Source organism: Solea senegalensis, linkage group LG17, assembly GCF_019176455.1.
Source record: "Solea senegalensis isolate Sse05_10M linkage group LG17, IFAPA_SoseM_1, whole genome shotgun sequence".
NCBI classification, from domain to species: Eukaryota; Metazoa; Chordata; class Actinopteri; order Pleuronectiformes; family Soleidae; genus Solea; species Solea senegalensis.
Genome location: NC_058037.1, coordinates 10,906,572 through 10,925,531, shown reverse-complemented (window position 1 = coordinate 10,925,531; position 18,960 = coordinate 10,906,572). Strand labels below are relative to the sequence as shown.

The 18,960-nt window shown below is 39.3% G+C and overlaps 1 protein-coding gene across 1 annotated transcript in view; it reads left to right on the top strand.

Moving 5' to 3' along the window:
• fig4a (FIG4 phosphoinositide 5-phosphatase a) overlaps window positions 1-14,870 on the top strand; it is a 36,643-nt gene extending 21,773 nt beyond the window's left edge. Inside the window, exons 19-24 of the mRNA XM_044048823.1 lie at window positions 684-831; window positions 1,027-1,110; window positions 3,010-3,208; window positions 7,707-7,789; window positions 10,529-10,603; window positions 14,025-14,870. Coding sequence (XP_043904758.1) covers window positions 684-831; window positions 1,027-1,110; window positions 3,010-3,208; window positions 7,707-7,789; window positions 10,529-10,603; window positions 14,025-14,202 — 767 coding nt within the window. The 3' untranslated portion in view covers window positions 14,203-14,870. The remainder of the gene's footprint in view (window positions 1-683; window positions 832-1,026; window positions 1,111-3,009; window positions 3,209-7,706; window positions 7,790-10,528; window positions 10,604-14,024) is intronic.
• The last annotated feature ends 4,090 nt before the right edge of the window (window positions 14,871-18,960 follow it).

Below are 18,960 nucleotides of genomic sequence, written 5' to 3'. Positions count from 1 at the left end.
CTATTAACAACAAGCACTCAAAACGTTTGTTTTGCATTAATTGAAGTATCTTTTTTACATAACATAATGAGCAACCTGACATTTCTTGAGAAAAATAAGTGCAATTTCAACAATATTATGCCTAAGTTAATATTTACAGGTATCTGGAACTGAAAAATATAATATTGAATAGTCATCCGGGGGGCCAGATTGGACCCTCTAGTGGGCCTGGTTCTGGCCCGCGGGCCATATTTTGGGCACCTCTGTGCTGCAGCATGCTCACAGTGTCAGTTTCATACTGGGTTTAGGTTGAAACAAAGCACACCTGACTTGAATCTAATGTTAATTTAGTTTTACAGTTGTTTTTGTCGTAATGAATTAAATTTTCTTCATGTGCTACTAGAATAAAGTCATATTAATTCATTCTCATTCATATCTCATAGATGCACCCATTTCACAGCATCAGGTATATTAGTCTAGATCAACAATGGAAAGCAACTAAGCAATGGATAATGTCAGCATTTGCAAGTAAGAGCTGGGCGATAAAGTCAAAACTGTCGTCATAATTGAAGCTTGATTTTGGTTTCTGAAAGTTGAAGAATCAAGTACTGTGTATAAATATGTTGTGTGTCAACTATTTTATCTGTATAGCACCTTTTTAAAAAAAAAAACTGTTTCTCCTGTGTGTTGCGGTGTGGATTTAGCTCCCTGTGAGGACAACATGAAGAAAGTCAAAGTAAAGAGAGTAAACCGCTTTGACGAGGGTATTGACATCTACACAGAGTTCTTCAAACCATACGAACTCACCTCCTTTGATGACACGTTTTGCATCGACATGACCAACTCTGCAAGGTGAACAAATCCTTTATGAATCTTTCTTTTTCAGGTACGTAAAAAAAGTCCAAGCAGAGATTTTTTTATTTATTTTTTGCTGCAATCTGTCAAAATCGCTCAAAAAGTTGACGCAGTAAACTTTTCTCAGCAATTTTTGTGAGGGTTAAACAGGGTGTGAGTTAATGGATTTCCTTCCACTCTGTCGTCCAAAAGGGAGTTTATGCCAAAAACAGTTGGATTGGATCCAAGCCCATTCACAGTTCGCAAGCCAGAGGAAACTGGGAAATCAGTGCTGGGGTGAGTAAATCTCAGCCAGTGTACGCATCCATGTTTTTGATGTTTTCATGTCACGGTGCCCTCATACACACACATCTGACACTGTGTTCTCAGGTAACCAAAAACAACTCCATTTTCCTGTCGTTGTTTAGAGCACTCAGTACTGGTTATCATGTGTGTGTTTGTGTTCTTGTATTTGTCGCTTTGTGAGGAGCAAAAATTGTATAAACCATACGGTGTGAGGACATTTTGGCTGGTCCTCACTTCTTTAAAGGGCTTTTTTGGGGGGTTTTAGGTATAGGGTTAGAATTGTTAGGGTTAGGGTGATGATTAACCCTTCAGTTACCATCCTGTTATCGCCGTCAGGGTTTGGCATGCGTACTTCTCATTACCGTAACTCCTACTCCGTTAGTGATATCTAGCAAATTCAAAAACTATGGACCTCATGTGGAGGATAAAGCAGTAGAAGATGGATGGATGGATGGATACCAGAAAGCAGAGAACTAGAACTTTGCACCCGTATACAGTACTTGTCATTACTGTAGCACCCAGAACTTCCGCAGAACGACAATCAAGAACGACAATCAAGAATCGCCAGCGTGTCACGGTTGAATAACTGCCAGATACTAAAAGTGAAAGTTGTCTTGGAAAAAGGGGCAGTAGCACACACTCACTGAACATTTTTTGGCAATTCTACAGCCATAAAATGTGCATGTGTCAGCGTGAATAATCACTCCTGCACTAACATACACACGGTGTATGAGTGACTGAAGAGCTTCTCTTTGGTTAGAAACCTCATATGCCAGTAGCTGCACAGCATGACATCCTATTCTGTTTTGATGTTTTCATTCACTGCAAACCTCAGCCTTCTGATGGATGATCTGACTCACTGGCTCTGAACTTGACCACATCACGTGTGCTTTCACACACACAGACACGCACGCACGCACGCACGCACGCAGTCCTCTATTCATCCATCATCTGAGCACACTTTCTTGGTCATGTTACTGTGGTAACATGGTGAGCAGAGAAAGAACCAAAGGACCTTATTGCCTTGAACAACTTCAGTCTCCCACTGGATTATCACCAGAGTCTCTCAGGTCCTCTGAAAGTTGTGCCTGGACAGATTAAGGAGTATTGCCTAGCTGGTAATAGGTTTCCGAAGAGTACGGAAAAAAAAAAGAATAATTTCTGGGCTATGCTTTCTCTCTTTCTTTTTTTATTTACATTAACGCATCAACGTTTTTGAAAATGATCCCTTATTGTATGGTAGCAGTGTAAAAGAAATGTGTCATATTTCATGGCATGATACTGTTTGTATCTGTATATCGGAAATATTCTTTTAGGCGATATTCTGTTGTCTTTAAGCCTCTGACTCATAGTTTACGGCAGGCCTTCAGCTATTTGACTTTCTTTCCCTCCTTCCACTCCTCTCCCCAGACAAAGAAAACTGTATTTTGTTTATGTATTTAAGATTACATTTACTATGAGACTATTTGGGGGGAATAAATGCCATTTATTGCATTGCCTATAGTGTCTATTGTTTCACCAGATTCGTACTGATAGAGACATTTTGTATTTGAGACATACATTTTGTGCCACTTTTTTTTTTTTCTCGGAGAGTGAGATGAGATAAGGCGTCTTCTACTAACAGCTTTCACATTTCACAGTCTGGTTCCATTGATCCCTCAGAAGCATACACTCATTTTGGAGATTCACAAGTTTTTTCACAGAGATAACGAATGACAGTCATGATACAAGTCTCAAAAATGGAAAAGATCAAGTAGGATTAGATTTACACCCTTGTTGTCTGTAGGAGGATGAGTATTGTGTGGTTACTGGATACCAGAAAGGTAGTTTCAGGTGTTTCAAGTGTGTGAGTTTGTGTGTATACATTAATCGGTCTGCATGTATTGGCAGCAACAAGACCAGTAAGGAGGAGACACTGCTCCAGAGGAAAACTGCAGCCAGTGCGCCGCCTCCTCCGAGCGAAGAGGCCATCTCCAGCACATCGGAGGACGACTCGGAGGAGGACCGCGATGACGACGGCGGCGTGTCCCAACGCTCCACCCCAATCAAACTGCTCACAGAGTCGGGAGAGAGCACACGCACACAGGAGGTATGAAAATAGAATACAAATTACGGAAATAAACACTTACCTGGAAAGAAAAAGACAAATAAAACTAAACGTGTATCCCTAAAGAGACTTATTGCTTAATGTGGAGGTAAAATGGGAGCCCACTAAATGAGATCCTCCAACAAGTCGAGGAAAATTCTAATCTTCTCTAAGGACCTCAGGGAAATGTCATCAAAGTTCAGGCTGAGATTTTGCCTCTGTTGTTCATTTTGGCCTCCAAAGCGTCCTCCACTTAATTACTTGAGAGAGACTCACTCCTTCAAGAAATAATTTTCTGTGTTTCTGTTTGTGTCAGACAGAAAGAAAGACATGACAACTAAATGGTCTGGCTCTAAATAGCAGAGGCGCTAAATGGTGTGGCTTTGTGTGATTTATTGGAACACATCCAGAAAATACAGGAAGTCTGCCCCGCACTAGAGGGTAATTGGCCAGATTTCGGTCCCAATCGGGCTCTGCCGACAATCATGGGTGTCTTCCGATTTTAGGCTGATTTGAGCAGATTATCCTGTAGTGTGTGGGGTTAACAGATGCAATTTTAGTTTGACATTTTTACGACTGCTCACGAAACTTGTATAAGCCAAATCGGTTCCAGCCATGACTATATACACAGTCTTTTGCGTTTCTCAGTACAAAACCGCTGACAGTCAACCTCCATGTCTGTTTTTATCCTGAAGTCACGTTAAATCCTGAAGTCTGTGAGAACCCAAATCCCTGGAACCGTTTGATTAAGCGCCAAGTGTGTGGTCCTGCGTCTTGACTAAATCGTCTAGTCTGTGCTTTAACATTAAAATAACAAACTTTTTTCATCTACTACAGGATAAAGTTTCAAGTTGTTTTTTAAACTTAATGTAAAAAGTTGTGTTTGTCCTCGTGTTTCACAGTGACAAACATCTGCTGTGAAAAAGATCCATGGTGTCAGGTTTAGTCAAGACATGTCTGACACGTTACTCGGCACAAGTATGTCACTGTGTTAACTGGAACAATCAGTAGCACCAGACAATGACTTCTGCTCTTAAATTCTCAGAAACACCTTAAAGGACATCTGCCAGTGTGAGGTGGCAGCTCCCTTAATTTGACCCCTTTGTCCTAATTAACATGTATAATGACTGTGATTCAATCACATTCAGAGATGTTTAAAAAAGAAATGTTGCTCAAGTGCTTTGTTGGCAGTTGTCGTACAACCAGGCAGGTGTAGCCACAATCCAGCCTTTATGGAGGAGCAAGGTCTTTCATTTTGAGAGCGATTTCTTTTTGTGATTTCTTTTAATATTTTACTTTGCTCAAAACTTTTTGCACTCTGCTTTGTTTCTGCACAAATGTTAAGTCTTCTTCACTTTGCACTCCGGCTGTGTCTGCTCATTTACACCATGTGGGGCATGTTTGCGTTACTTTTTACCCCATCCATTTCATGTGGTTACCGATTATAACCAGGTTCATCAGGTTGATCCTGCGTGAACATGGATCTGTGGATTTTATTTAAATGACACTTAATTGGTGAATCAGGATTCATTCATGAGTGTGCGCTTTGAGTGAAGGTAGTCAAGGTCTGAGTCAGGATGGGCGACCACGTGCTGCAGCTGGTTTGAACTCTCTCCAAGATGTGATGTCAGATATGTGTGTATATATGTATGTGTATATATGTATGTATGTGTATATATATGTGTATGTATATATGTGTGTGTATATGTATATATGTATATATACACATATGTATATATACACATATGTATATACACATATATGTATATATGTGTGTTCATATATATATATTATATTATATACATGTACATGTACATAATATGTGTTCAAAAATGAGAGAATTTCAACAGAAACAAGCAAAAGGACCATTTTTCCTTCGTCCTCCTCCATCCATCTCTTTCCTCCCCTAACCCCCCCCCCCCCGCTTCATGATGTATTTAGTATAGGTTCTCTTTTTGTCTGTCTCTCCCCTGAGCTCTGAGCTGGTCATGAATATTGTGGGCTGAACAGCAAGCGCACGTGTTTGGTCCACACACTCGCTCTCGTGTGTCTCATGTTGCTGCCTCTCAGCCTGTCGCTGAGAACGGATTGCCTGGGTGCCAGCACAACACAAGTCTGTTTAAATATTTAAGCAACAGATCATTACCGCGTTTGCCATGTAATCACACATGCTCTGTTTATAGTCCTCCTATAGTTTGAATATGTGTGTGCAGCAGAGATTTCTGTGTATGTGCTTTCATACCCCCGGCCCCCCCGCCATATGATTGTGTGTGTGTTGTGTGTCCACAGCTGCTGTTTCTTGGACTTGGAATACTTTCATTCCCCCCTGTGCCGTTCAGATCAATACAAATACAGTAAAAACTCAATGCGCCACGTTATGTTGAGCATACTCTGGGAAGCAGTCAAAGGGAAGGGCGGCAAGTCGCCTGCTTTAATGCCACTCGCCGTCGTTATGTCACACACTGTTGCTTAGCAAGCTTGTCGCAGTTCCCTTAAGTTTATGGAATGACATAAAATCATAAATATGTTTCTTGTGAGGTATTGTTCATTTCAAACTAGAAATCTGTGTCTTTAAAATCTAACTTTGAAATAATAGTCCACGGATGTATAAGCTGTTCCAAATATGACAGGATAGTAGAACAGTATATCATATTATGAGAAAAAATTAAACCTTGAGAACAGGGCTACTTTAATATAATATAATACAATATAATATAATACACAGATTACTGCTCAAATTGACTGTCTTTAATTCATCAAATATTATTTCCAATGTTGCCTTCATCATAAATAGTAAAAAGAAACTAAATATGTCAAGTTTTAGCAATATTTTTTGTTCTTACTTGTTTTTTTTTTTGCAAATTTCATAATGGAATCTTAACCTATGCACGTCTGTAAATATGAACATTGCACTAATCTACATTAAAAGTTAATTTTCTGTTTCTAGTAATGTGTAGTACAGTGGTCACCAACATGGTGCCCTCGGGCACCTGGTAGCCCGCGAGCAGCCAACGAGGTGCCCGTGGGCACATTTCACTTCACCTCACTTGCATGTATCCATATGATCACTGAGTAAAATGTCCTTGATATTGTTTATACAAACTGTGATAATCATTAGGAGTAAGCACTGGAATTAATGTGTATGCAATTGAATGCATAATATTCATCATTTAAATGGTAAATTGCACAAAATAATAAAAATGAATATGGTAGCCCTCCATATTATTCTCTACCCTTCAGGTAGCTCTCGGTCTCAAAAAGGTTGGTGACCCCTGGTGTAGTATATATCACTCAGTTTAGTTAAATATCATTTTGGTCTTTGAATCCTTCAAAACAACTTGTGTTACTCATTGCCGAGCTCCTTGGCCAATCTTGAATAAAACGCTTCTGCTAAATGACATCATCTGGGTCATATCTATCCAAAATAACATTTTGACGTTCACAATTTGGGACAAACCACCAGCACATTGTCGAGATTCATCAGACCTCAGGTTTTTTTTCCAGAGCTTCGTGTTTGGTGTACTGAGCTATGGTCATTGGCCTTGTACTGTGTCTATAATGATCCAGTGACTGTGTCACACGGAGTCTGTGCTCCGCTTATGGAGGAAGTACTGAACACATATTTTTAATGAACTGATTCTAGTGATTTGATTCAGTTACACTGAAAACAACTGCTTTACAAATCACAGTCGAAACGAAGTCACCGCAGTTTCACATGCCGTGCTGAGGCGAGTAGAGCCGGTGGAAATACGTCATCCAAAAAAATGAAAGCAAAATATTTTTATAGCTATAATGTGGCGTAGCTTTTCATTTCTGAAGAATATGAAAAACATCACAGAGATCATAACACGTGTTCTGCTGAGGAAATAATAATCACAGCATGGTCTCATGACACATTATCCTTAATATTTCTTTTTACCTTTTGAAGTGATTGATTGCCATTAGGTCACAATCATCTCATTGGTTAAGTGCATCTTCTTTTGGTTTTTAGTAGTGTTTTTATTTATTTAATCCATAAAGAGTGCTTCATTTAAGAGAGATTCACATTGTGAACTTGATGCCCTGCTTTGAATCTGCCATCTTAAACTGGTCTGACCTCTTGTATCAGTTTCTTTTTTATGAATATTATATCTCCACAACCATGGATACTGCAAAAACCCCAGGAGGGCACTATCTCTGAGCATGAAGTCACCTCATCAGGCGCCGACAATCAAATTACATTCAAATTTGCTCAAATAACACTCTTTGGATGGCCCTAATGTGTGAACCAGTCGCACGGAAGCAGCTGAACCTGGTGACTTTGTCCTTGTGTGACTTTTTTTTTTTACATTCCGAGTCATAGCAGATTGAATGAACTGGCTGTTAATGACAAGCTTCACCTGCTGAAGTTAATCGCATCGTGCTGTTTATAACAGTCCAGTTGATGTCATGTTTTTTTTTTGTTTGTTTTGTTTTTTTTAATCCTGACTCTTTTTTTTCCTTCCCCCTCTCACATCTTTAGGAGCAGCAGCAAAGTGTAAAGGAGCCATATGGACTCAACGTGGCCAAGTGTCCCACTGATAAAGACATGCTCATTTATGAAAGGTAATGTGGTACACGCATACATATGCTGTATATAAGAGCGTTATACTAATATCAGTATAGTTGACTCGCTTATTTAGGGCTTTTAATAAGGTTTTAACTTAGATTTACTACGATAAATAATGTAGTAGTTGACTACAGTTAGGGCTGTCAAATGATTACATATTTTCTTAATCACAAATGTTTAATAGTAATATTAATTAATAGCATTTTTCTTACATTTATTTAAGTTTTTTTTTATAGACTTTATTTTTGGAAGCAAATACAAAACAGAGCAGAGAAATGTGAAAAAAGACTTCCATTCCTCAAATTTTTTCACATTTTTTACCCCTCCCACAATCCCACCCCATTCAAGGAGAGCAAAACTCTGTCCAACAATGAACAAACAATTATATCATAACATTTATTTAAGTTTTTAAGTTTTTTGTCATTCTGTTCTGATTTTGACATCAAATGAATGCAAAGACAGTTACTTTATTGAACGGTGATTATATCAGATCAGAGGAAGTGCACAAAGCCTGAAGTAACACAACATCTACTTCAGAAAGGTTTATGTGTCAGTATTTGCACTTTGCAGCAGTTCCAGTTTCCAGTTGCCTTCTCTGCTTCTCTGTCTGGCGTTAACATATGCAAACAGACTGAACTGATACAGGCAGAGTGATTCTGTTATTTCTCACCGTCTCTCAGCAGCTGCAGCATCATTTATTTATTTATTTATTTACTTCACCTACTGACTAAGTGAATGTTTTCCCAAAGTCACATTGTATTCCAGGTTTATTTTTTAGTTCCACACGTCCATCATGTCACCGGCCGACCTGCTCTCTATGTGGCCACACAGGAAAGAGAGGGGTGAGGGGAGGAGTTCTCTTTTTGCTAGAATCTTACCAGTAGACGGCATGGATTTGTACTCACTGGACCTTTAAAATGTCGTTTTTGCACTGAATGTGAACAGTTATTGCCAGACACTGTAAGTCAAAGAAAGTAACATGCACAATTCTTCTTGATACTATTTACGTTCGTTTGGCCCTCAGCTGTGAGTGTGTCTAACATGTTTTCAGTCCTGCTTAGAGAACGCCAGTCTCTAAGTCCAGTCCTATTTTCTTATCTCACTGGTCCTGTGGAAAATCTCCTTTTTATTGTTATCGACAAAACACCCAAAACAGAAATGGCAGGAACAAGCAGTCAGTGTCACCAGCCCCCTCAAGGGGTATGGGCCATTGTCCAAAAGGGACATTGTCAACTCTACCCTGCTGTCTGCATCACACTTCTGACCTCACTGCTCTTTGTCCACCTCTAAATTTCATGTTTTGTCTGTACTTTCATTCATTCCTTTCACCCTTCTATGCTCTCAAAGCTTTCATCTGGCTGTGAACACAACTGTCTGTTCTCTGGATACAAACTGTACATTTTGATGAAGCCTTTTTCTCCTGTGCAGCTGTCCTAAATCCACGCAGGATTGCTCTGGTTTGGCATCTTTTTTCACTTGCACATTAAGGTCATGTCTCTATATAGCAAATATCTACCGTTTGTAGATGAACAAGCGAACTTTTTGTGCCAGTAATTATATTAATAGTGTAGTAGAGTCGATGGATAACATAAATTGGGGCATTGTTCACTTTCTGGGCCTTCATCTTCATCACTTTTCATAATATTAAAATCACAGACTGTATATCCAAAGTGGATGAGGCCAAACTGGAAGTAAAAGATATATTGAATTGCCAGCAGTTGGGTGACACCTCTGTTTACAAACAGAACTCATGAACGCACTTGATTTACAACATCAGGTTTTCTTCAGTAGCAAATCATGTGCATTTTGTAAATGAGGCCCCCGTTTAAAGGAAAATAGACTATAAAACACAAGACACCAGTGTGACAGTAGGTGCCCGGTTGCAGATTTCCATGTGCAAAACCTCTCATGGTTTAAAAATGATAGTTTAGGTTCTTGTTGGTGCCTTCTTATTGCATCACTACCAGTAGACGTCATTTTTATATTTTCAAACCAAAAAGTGAGGGGAAATATTCAATTTTCAAATGAAAATGAACAGAAAAGGCTACATCATGAAATAAACATAATTATATGTAACGGAAATGTCTTTTTACTTTCTTTATGGCTTTATTATCTTAGATTTTTGGACCCTAAAACTTGTGGTTTTCACAACTGCTTATGTGTCAAGACACAGAATCCCCGTCAGCGCCATCACATTTACAGGTCCATGCAACAACAATAAGAATTAACTTACCTCTTTGGATGAAACTCTACAGTACACGTGCTTGTTCTGTCTGCAAAAGAATGAAAGTGTTGTTCCAACAGCCAATACCGTATTTCTTGTATGTGTGTGTCAACCTGAATTCAATAACAGGCCGGGGTTTTGAGGTGTGATTAAATCAGGCGAGCTGACAAAGAAAATACATGCGTAACTAAATTGCTGTGAAAAATGTTGTTTGTTCCCACTGTTGTGGCACGTTGTGAAAATAAAAGTGCATTCATTATTGAGGCTGGAACAGCTCCAGAGCTCCAGAGATGATAGCTGGAGCCGGAGCTCGTCTAATCAATGCATTAATATTAAAAATCATAAGCAGGAGCCAGAGGGGAATTCTCAAATATTGCATATTGTTGCGTCATTGCAGGAGAAAAATGACTTGTAAGGAAAAATTTGACACGTGAGTGAAGAGCAGTTCACCAGGTACTGCTCTTGACGTCATGATCATTGTAAAGATTGTTGTTGTTTTTTGTCTCTGCAGGTTTGCACATCTGGGCGCGAGCCAACACAAAGTGGAGAGAAGTGAGGACACAAACCTGGCAAACATCATCTGCTTGTGAGTAAAACATGTGACACATTCAACCAAAACCAACAGCCATGTACCCAAACCCTTACTGACCATTGTTATAATCTACCATTTTAAATAGCACTCTGCAGTACAGTTGTTTGGACTAAGTGGTCTCTGGTGGAGGCTTCTGTTACCAACTGCTCTTTCTTTACTTCTTCTTATACCTGCTATTTCTCAGTCGGCCCAATTATTGCTGCCGCTCCCTGCAGTGTGACCCGGCGACAGGGCTTTTTCCAAGCCAAATCAAAATGAATCCACATGCTGGAAAGCAGTTTGCAGCCACTTTGTCCTGCTCTTTCTTTCTTTTCTTCCCCTTTTCTTTCTTTCCTCCCATCCTCCCTCTCTTCCTTCCCTGTTCTTACATGCTCAAGCAGAGCGTGTCAGACAGGATTCCTCACTGGGGTTCCTCTGTCTGTGCGTTGTGTTGAATTCTTTATTTCCCTCTTGTTCTTGCTCCCTCTCACACAGAGTTTACAGTTGGGCTGAACACTTGTTTGTGTTCAAAATCCAAGTCACAAATTCAGACGTTTGATGCCGATTACAAATTAAATACATACGTACATGTCGGTGTGTACGTTTTCATATATTTCATATTTTGGTGGTGTCTTGTGTGGTAATGTTCCTTAAAATCTGTAGCACAGTGAATATTAATTGAAGTGATTCAGGCAGGTTTTTCCAAATTAAACCACCCACAATCGTGCGCTGAATTTGAACGGCTGTCGTCAGGCAGATTTTCTCATCTTTACACAGCTGAGCTGTATGAGTCTTCATACTAAGCTAAGCTAGGCTAACCAGTTACTGTTTGAAATACATTGAACTCTGGTCTACCCACTAGATTAGCATACATTAATGGCAATGCAAGAACATACTGATGATGTGATATTTTATGAAGTGCACAACAAAGAGGCATGGAAATGATATGTTTATGGAGTTATGGTTTGAGGAGAGGTGAAGGGAGAGGTGCTGGTGAACAGATGAACCGCTTAGTATCGATTAGTAAAAGGTGTTTAGAAATCCAGATTTAAGGAAGGCAGATTGTGTCAAGTTAAAGAAGGTTTTAAAAAGCAGGAAATGACTGTTCCATCAGACAGAGGGAAGTGAGTGCAGTTTACTAAGAAGGGCTGAGATTAAGGGTAGGAGACTAGGACAAAAGATGTGGAAGCAAATATTATTGATTAGAACCTCTCAGTAAGTGAGGCAGTGGCAGGAAATGTGGGAAAAAAAATTGGACTTGGTGTGCACAAGAGAGAAACCAGCAGGGAATCCTAGCATATTTTTTTTTTTTACATCTCTCCTCATCTAACTGCATCTTCACCTCTCATCACTCTGCAATGGTTGAATGGACCAATGAAGGAGCAGTCATCCTCACAATAGGTCCACGGGGTCCGGAAGGTATGTCCAGGTTGTTGTTGTGTAATAGTGCTATTCTGAGAGGTGTTACAGCACCCCAAACATGTTTTCACCGTTTGGTTCCCCAACGCTTGACACCTCCCTCCATACAGATGGAAAGGAAAGGTGAAAAGCATATGAATCATGAAGATGTCACTCATCCCCCCTGAAATTTAAATGTGCTTTTAAACTACTGAGCCACATTAATTGGACAATTCGAGTGTACTTTAGATTCTGAAGACATTTGTTATGGTTAGGGGTCTCAATCAAAAACAACACCACCAGTGTTGGGCATCTTACTTTGTAAAAAAAAAAAAAAGTTATTAGTTATAGTTCCAAATTACTTCTCCCAAAAAGTAATTGAGTTTGTAACTCAGTTACCACATTGTAAAAGTAATTAGTTACTCAGTAACTGACATTGTTTTTTATGTTCTATAACGCTATTACATTCTTTAACATCCTTTATGTCAAAGATGTTTATAATACCTGAATGAAGAATACAGACCCTATGTACAGTATTTGAGTTGAAGGGCACAACTGACACACAAATGTTAACTTAGGTAAAGAGAAACAAAGGAAAAATTTGGCCTTTCAGTAGTGCAAATCTGTGTATCTTTATACCATTGCACTATAAACAGGGCACTATCCAACTCTTAAATATTCAGTAAAGTAACAAAATTAAATATTGAAAATAAACGATATTCACACACCTTGCTTTCAAGTACTAAACCAATACACACAAATGCTTCATTAAGTTAGAGTTGCTCCAGGTTGACGTGGACAAACTCCTTTTCCGCCGGACATAGTGTGCACGTTGTAATGTTTAAAGCTACTGACTTTTATTTTGATACACCGGAAATAGGAAGTACGTGATGACATGCGAGGATTGTAAACAAACAATAAAGTGTGGCTAGCAGAAGCTCCCAAGGAAACTGCGTGTATCTGAATTTATTGACGACATAACAAGTCACAACACACGTTGCATATACATTCTTTCCTTTTGCCTCGGTAAGAGAGAAGTAGTGTCGATATTTCCACTTATAAAAGTACAGCGTGAGCAGGGCACCCGTCCACCCAGCCTATCATCATCGCATTTGCAACGATGGCGTCATCGACTCCCCTGCACTCTCCCGGCAAAGTAATTCATTAGATTACTCCGTTACTGAAAACATAACGCCGTTAGTAATGCCTTTAAACTTAAACGCTGTTACTCCCAACACTGAACACCACACAAGACGTTGTTTGATGAAGTCAGAAAGCAGCATGGGATCATGGGAATTGTGTTTTGTTGTCTTGTTTGGTTCCCCTGTGCATTTGTGCTTTACAGAGAGATCTTTGGGGGCAGAGTAGGGTGACCACATGTCCGCACAGCATTTGCTTCACTTGTCCCGCACACTGAGACGATGTCCCGCATTTTAATCAGCTCTAGACTGATGCTTTTGTAAAAGTAAACCTATGGTCTAATGGCTGTGAGAAACGGGAGCTGCTAGACTGATGTCAATCAACCTGTCCGAACCCGGGGGGAGTTGTGCATAAAAATTCAAAGTTGAAAAGAAAAAATGGGTTTTTTCTTTTTTCTTTTTGAAAACTCAAAACTGAATCCTGAAACTCATATGTTGCTCTCAGCCTCTTGTCAGTGCCACCGTGGGTCCACTCTGTGTTTTGGGATAGCGTTTAAAAACGTACAAATCGCTGATGCATTTGTGATGCAGTCATGTGTCTGAGCAGCTGCTCACTGGGGCCACAGCTGCCGTTCAGCTGGCCGACAGTGGGTAATGCACTCTGAAGACGATGAAACGTGCTTTAGTGTGCATAGAAAATATGAGTAATTTCACAGTAACTGCCTTGTCTCTGCCGTCCCCATGTTGTCTCCATTAACCGCCCTCTTAATGACCCACTCTCTCCTGCAGAGATTCGACAAGATAATGGTGGAATTACAGCATTTTTCTAGTCCTTTCTTCACGCTTACTTTGCACGTACGTCGTTTGAAACATGCTTTCCTCTCACCTCCGTCTCCCAGAGAGCCGGTGTCCTGCTTCGCAGAGGACAGCATCTACAGTGTGTGTCCCCCGCTGGTCAACCGAGACAGTCGAAATGTGTTTGAGAGCCACGTGGTGACGGGTCAGGGCCAGGTGAGGGTGCTGTGCAGGGATGACATGCTTATGTACAGGGAGTACGTCAAGAACAGATACATGTGAGACGCGGCCGGCGTGTGTTTCATTCATCATTCCTACATGAAGACTTTGTAAATTCATCTGTTTCCTGTTTCTGTTGCGAGACAACAGTTTGTACTGAAGACACACGAACAAGCAGAATGTTCTTTATTTGTGAGTTTTAAGAGCCTCAGATTTGACCCAGTCATGTCAGGTTTTAAGTCTTTTAAGGAAGTTTATTTAATTATGTACTCTCTATTTCAAACTGTAAATATTTTTGTCTTAATTAAGCATGGCCAGCAACAAATTACACCAAATTATTATTACTTTAAGTTTTCATTTACACCATTTTGTTTTGTATTATTATTCATTGTCATCATCATATTTTTGCCTTTACGATGTCTTTTAATAACGTGATTGTGTGTTAGTTTCTTTTTAATTGGTCAGAAACTGTATTGTAAATCAAGGCCCTGGTCATTTTTTTTATGTGTGTTTTTTTTGCCCAGACCATAAGTTTTTATCATGAATATTGTGCATTTCATTATACTCCAGTCCTTGTTTCATATAAAGACATGTCTGTGTAATTTTTGTGTGTAATTTCTTCCAAATAAAACATTTATTTATGAACATGGTGGGACAGGTTTAGTTTTCTGCACTCTTGCTAATCATTCCTTGCTCTTTATTAGAAGCTAAAATAAAAAGTGTTCCTTTCATGTTGCGTATGTAATTGTTTTTGCCTCCTCCCTCCTCCACTGTCAGTTCCTCTTTCGTTTGGTTCCCCATTTTCACCTCCTTCCCTTTTATCACACTTTCTCTCTCTGTTTCTCTACTGTCTCACGCAACTTGTAGCCAGCTTTTATCCACAAGTGCCAGGAAATGTGTAATTAAGGTACGCGACCACTGGTCTCTTCATCTTTCCCCTCGTGCAGCCATTGTGGTTGCATCATGTGATATTTTGGAGAGAATGGAAGGGACATAAAATAAACTGTAAAGAACTTAAAGGTAGAGGAAATGGGTCTCATATTTATCCTTTGCCTTTAAACCTTGTAGCACTGCCTTAATAGAATTGTACGCCATCCCAATTCACAAAATCTGGGTTATTCTTCCCTGAACTTGTCCTGTGCAGTTATTATTTGCACTCTGTTTCTCTGCATCATTTCTTCATGGTAGAAAAATAATGTTGGAAATGCCACGATTTTGCAATTTTAACAGCAGTTTAAAGGGGAATTCCTGTAGTTTTTGACCTCGGCCCTATGTTTACGAATGTAGGTGTGCACGTGAATAGCACTTTCAAAGTTTCAAGTTTCATAATTGGTGCATAAAAAGTGCTTGTTTTCGTCAATAAATGGTAGTTTAAGTTATAAGACTGGTGGGGACACTGCACCGCTGTCTTGTCAGAGAAACACATCTCTCGTCTCCTCTGACTGGCAGCGTTCACTGATGCTCGTGAAATCCTCTTGCTCTCCTCTCGCAGCATTCCCACACATGTACAAATCTCCTCTAATATTGGTAGGGACAATCTGGCTTTCTCCAAACTGGCTTTCATACGCAAATCTACGCCCTTGGAGAGGAGAGTGAGAGTGAGCGAGTGGATTTTACGAGCATCAGTGAATGCATCACAGCTGAGCAGAAACGAGAGAGATGTGCCGTTCTGACACAACACAGCGGCGCAGCATCCCCAGCAGTCTTACAACCAGACCTACATCACTTGCTTCATTTGACTAATGTTTCCCTTTCTGTGAATATTTAATTTCATTCTTGGAAATTAAACACAACAGAAAAAAAACACGTTGCCCGTCACGTTGTAGAATGTAAACTGTTCCCGCCAGTGTTTAATCTTCTGTTTCCCAGAAACAAAACGGAGGACACGACCGCGGTTTGTCCTCATTGGTGGCTCTTGATGATCACACAGAAAATGATCTGCCAGCTGTTCCAGGCATATTTCTTTAAATTTTGACACATGTTTTTTTTAGGTCAATCACCTGTGTTTACAGCCAGGTTTGAGGTCTACACCCAATGTTCTCTCTCTATACTGTATATATAGAGCTTTTCTAGTCTTAATGAGCTGCTTTACTCTATAGTTTTGCCATTGAACCATTCACAAGCTTCAACATGGGGATAAATGTCTTGCTCAAGGACACACATACTGTAGACTAGCAGAGCCAGGAATTTAACCCACAACCCTCCACTTGAAAGACAACTCACCCTACCACTGATTTACCATGGCTCAACCATAAGTCCTCACTTTTTTAAGTACATTTTATATCAGAAAATTAACTTTTGATACTTAAGTACAGTAAATGTCATACACTTTTAAGACTTTTACTTAAGTAATATGTATATATATATATATATATTAAAAAAGGTCACTTTAACTTCTACCAAAGTAATTTTCTGGTAAGATAATGTGACTATTTTTTTGTTTTGTGAATGTGAGCCAGTCATTTTTTAAGTAGGTCAAGTAGGTCAACTAACCGATTATAAAATCATTTTTCTTCTTCTGTTTGCCCGTGTCCCATTTCTTTCCATCTTTAATTATATACCTTGTCTTTGACTCCTCTCCCATGTTAATGGCCAGTCATTGGTTTAAGAGACATGCTCAGTTATCCCTGAGTAAATATCTCAATAAGTGTATTCTTGCATTTAGGCACGTGAGTCACGGAACCCGTGTGTTTGTGTGCGAGCATGTAAGAGCATATGTGCACTCTTGAAAATGAGAGCTGTTTTGAAGGGAAACGTGGTCTTTTATTAATAAGGGCCCCTGTTTTCCCTCATGTTTTTATGTCCCTAATGGCAGGTGTCTCATTACAACGAGATCTCTCAGCACACACAGATTAACATGAATAAATGCACCCAAGTCACTGATATTTTTCAGCAGCTGTTGTTGGTCGTCGTCACAAAAACTTGGTTTGTGTGTGTGATATATATTATATTTATATTTATATTTATATTTATATTCATATTCATATTCATATAAATAACCTGTTTAGTTGATTTTGGTCCATTTTAATGAAATGTTTGGTTTTTTTTTCCTAGTCCTTGTTTGTGAATGTATTTCAGTCCATGTCTTTGACATGAGTCACTCGGCACTTCATGTGACCATTTAGCTTATGAATGAAGACAATCCTCTCTCCAGCCCCTGGTTCACTGACGAAAGGTCAAAACAGCTGTTGCCTAGTAACCAAAAAAAAGTGGTTACCATATTATTTCTACACTACTTTGAATCGCAATGTGATATTTAAGAGAAAGACACGGATGTAATATTGGCCACTGTACATGTGACGTGATGTTAAAAACGGAGAATGGAGAAAAAACTTTTGACCATTTTGAGGTGTTAAAATAAAGGTAATTCCTTATATTTGAGAATATAGATTCAAAATTCTTCAAACTAAGGAACAGAAATGATGATTAGAGCCCAAAATAACAACTTCTGGTACTATTGGCACCTATTGGGAATGACATGATGTTTGTTCCCAGGTGAACATCATTAACTGAGTCATATGTGCGTCTGTTAGAGATCACATATGCAAAACAGACTAATCAAACTGGGCTGGATCTGTTTCTGCAGGCTGGAAAACACTGATTTATGGTGACAGATAGTTCAGGGTTTTTGTTTAGATGATATTTTTAGACTCACAGTGATGTCTGTTTAGGTGAGTAAGAGAGGTAAGGTTGAAACGGTTTGGTCACATGCACGAGGAGGGATAGAGAAAGTCATTATATCGGACAAAGGATGTTGAAGATGGAGCTTCAGGCGGAGGAAGAACATGGCTGTTGTGAAGGAGGACACGAGGACAGTAGGCGTAACAGACGAGGACACGGGGGTAAAGACAAGATGGACAACTGTGGCAACCCTGAAAGGAAGGAGGAGGAGAAGGAGAAGAAGAAAGTGAAGAAGGAGAAGAAGAAAATAGCACATAAGAAGAGAGTGAAGAAGAAGAAAGAGAAAGCAAAGAAGAAAGAGAGCTGTCAGTTTAGGCCAACATGAGCATCCTCCATGGCTACTTCTTCCTCTTCTCTCTATTTCATCATCTTCCATTTTTTTTTTAAATTAGTCGGGAGCAGTCGGAAGTTAAGTCCTAAATCAGCATTTGACTAAAACTAATTAGAAATAATAAATAATTAAGTGAACCATTACAACAGCTTAAGTGATTATGCTGCCACAAACACACGTCTAACACTGCAGCAGGATGTTTTTTAAATATGGAAGCAGAGAAAACACAGAATTTTGAAAATCCTTTTAGCTGTACAATAGCCCAGACTTTACAAGTAATGCCACTATACAGTCAACTTAGATTGGACTGTACCTGTACATGCTATTACACACCCTGGTCACCGTCTCTTTGAACTGTTTCCCTCTCATAAGTCGTCCAAAATCTACTCCTCCAAAAGCAATATTGACATTAGATGTCAATAAAAATACAACAATGAACTATTAACACATTTTATTTCATGTCAACTGTTTTATCCAGTGTCCTTTGTTTTTTAACCATAGATTTTATATATTGCAATTTTAAAGCAATTCTGAATTCTGATGATTTTAACTTCAATTTTAAACACAACCGTGAAGGGGCCACTCGACTCGGGCAAGAAGGGACAGACACTCAGAAAGAGAGAGATAGTGATGCCACTGGCTGCAGGTAGAGCACCTGTAAAGTTGAGCCAGGAGCAATCATCATTTTTATATATATATATACATATATATATATATATACTTTTCAGTCTACAATCACCTATGAATTGTATGAATTGTTATTTTTCATTATAGAGAAGAGTGACATGAGGGACTTTCAGCTGCAACAT